Below are 402 nucleotides of genomic sequence, written 5' to 3' on the forward strand. Positions count from 1 at the left end.
TCTGTGGGAGAAAATGGATTTTCTAAGTTTCCTTCTTGTTCTCCTCACAGCAGTGGCTGTGAGTAGAGCCCAGGTACAGCAGGAGCCGTCGGCAGAGACCAGCGAGGGCACCGGCATCAACATCACCTGCTCACACCCCAACATCCAGTCCAACGACAACATCCACTGGTATCGTCAGCTCCCAGGTCGAGGACCCGCATTCATCGCGAGTGCCTTTAAAGGCTCCAAGGAGGTTCCGGACCCGGAGGGGTGGCTGTGCGTGTCGGCAGACCGCCGCTCCAGCGCCCTGTGGCTCGCCCGGCCCCGGCTCGGCGACGCGGCGGTGTATTACTGCGCCGTAAACCCACGGGAAGCGAAGCCGGGGCTGCGGCCGGGCACGAACCGCTTAGGGCGGGCGGGGGC

The 402-nt window shown here is 63.9% G+C and overlaps 1 gene segment (V, D, J or C); it reads left to right on the top strand.

Moving 5' to 3' along the window:
• Positions 1-4: 4 nt before the first annotated feature.
• On the top strand, positions 5-390 carry LOC116217730 (the record flags this gene model as incomplete). The annotated part of the segment is given in 1 exon segment: positions 5-390. A coding segment is annotated over 1 exon segment (386 nt), but the record flags the coding sequence as incomplete, so codon positions are not given.
• Positions 391-402: the final 12 nt, after the last annotated feature.

The sequence above is a fragment of the Meleagris gallopavo genome, unplaced genomic scaffold (assembly GCF_000146605.3).
Source record: "Meleagris gallopavo isolate NT-WF06-2002-E0010 breed Aviagen turkey brand Nicholas breeding stock unplaced genomic scaffold, Turkey_5.1 ChrUn_random_7180001924612, whole genome shotgun sequence".
NCBI classification, from domain to species: Eukaryota; Metazoa; Chordata; class Aves; order Galliformes; family Phasianidae; genus Meleagris; species Meleagris gallopavo.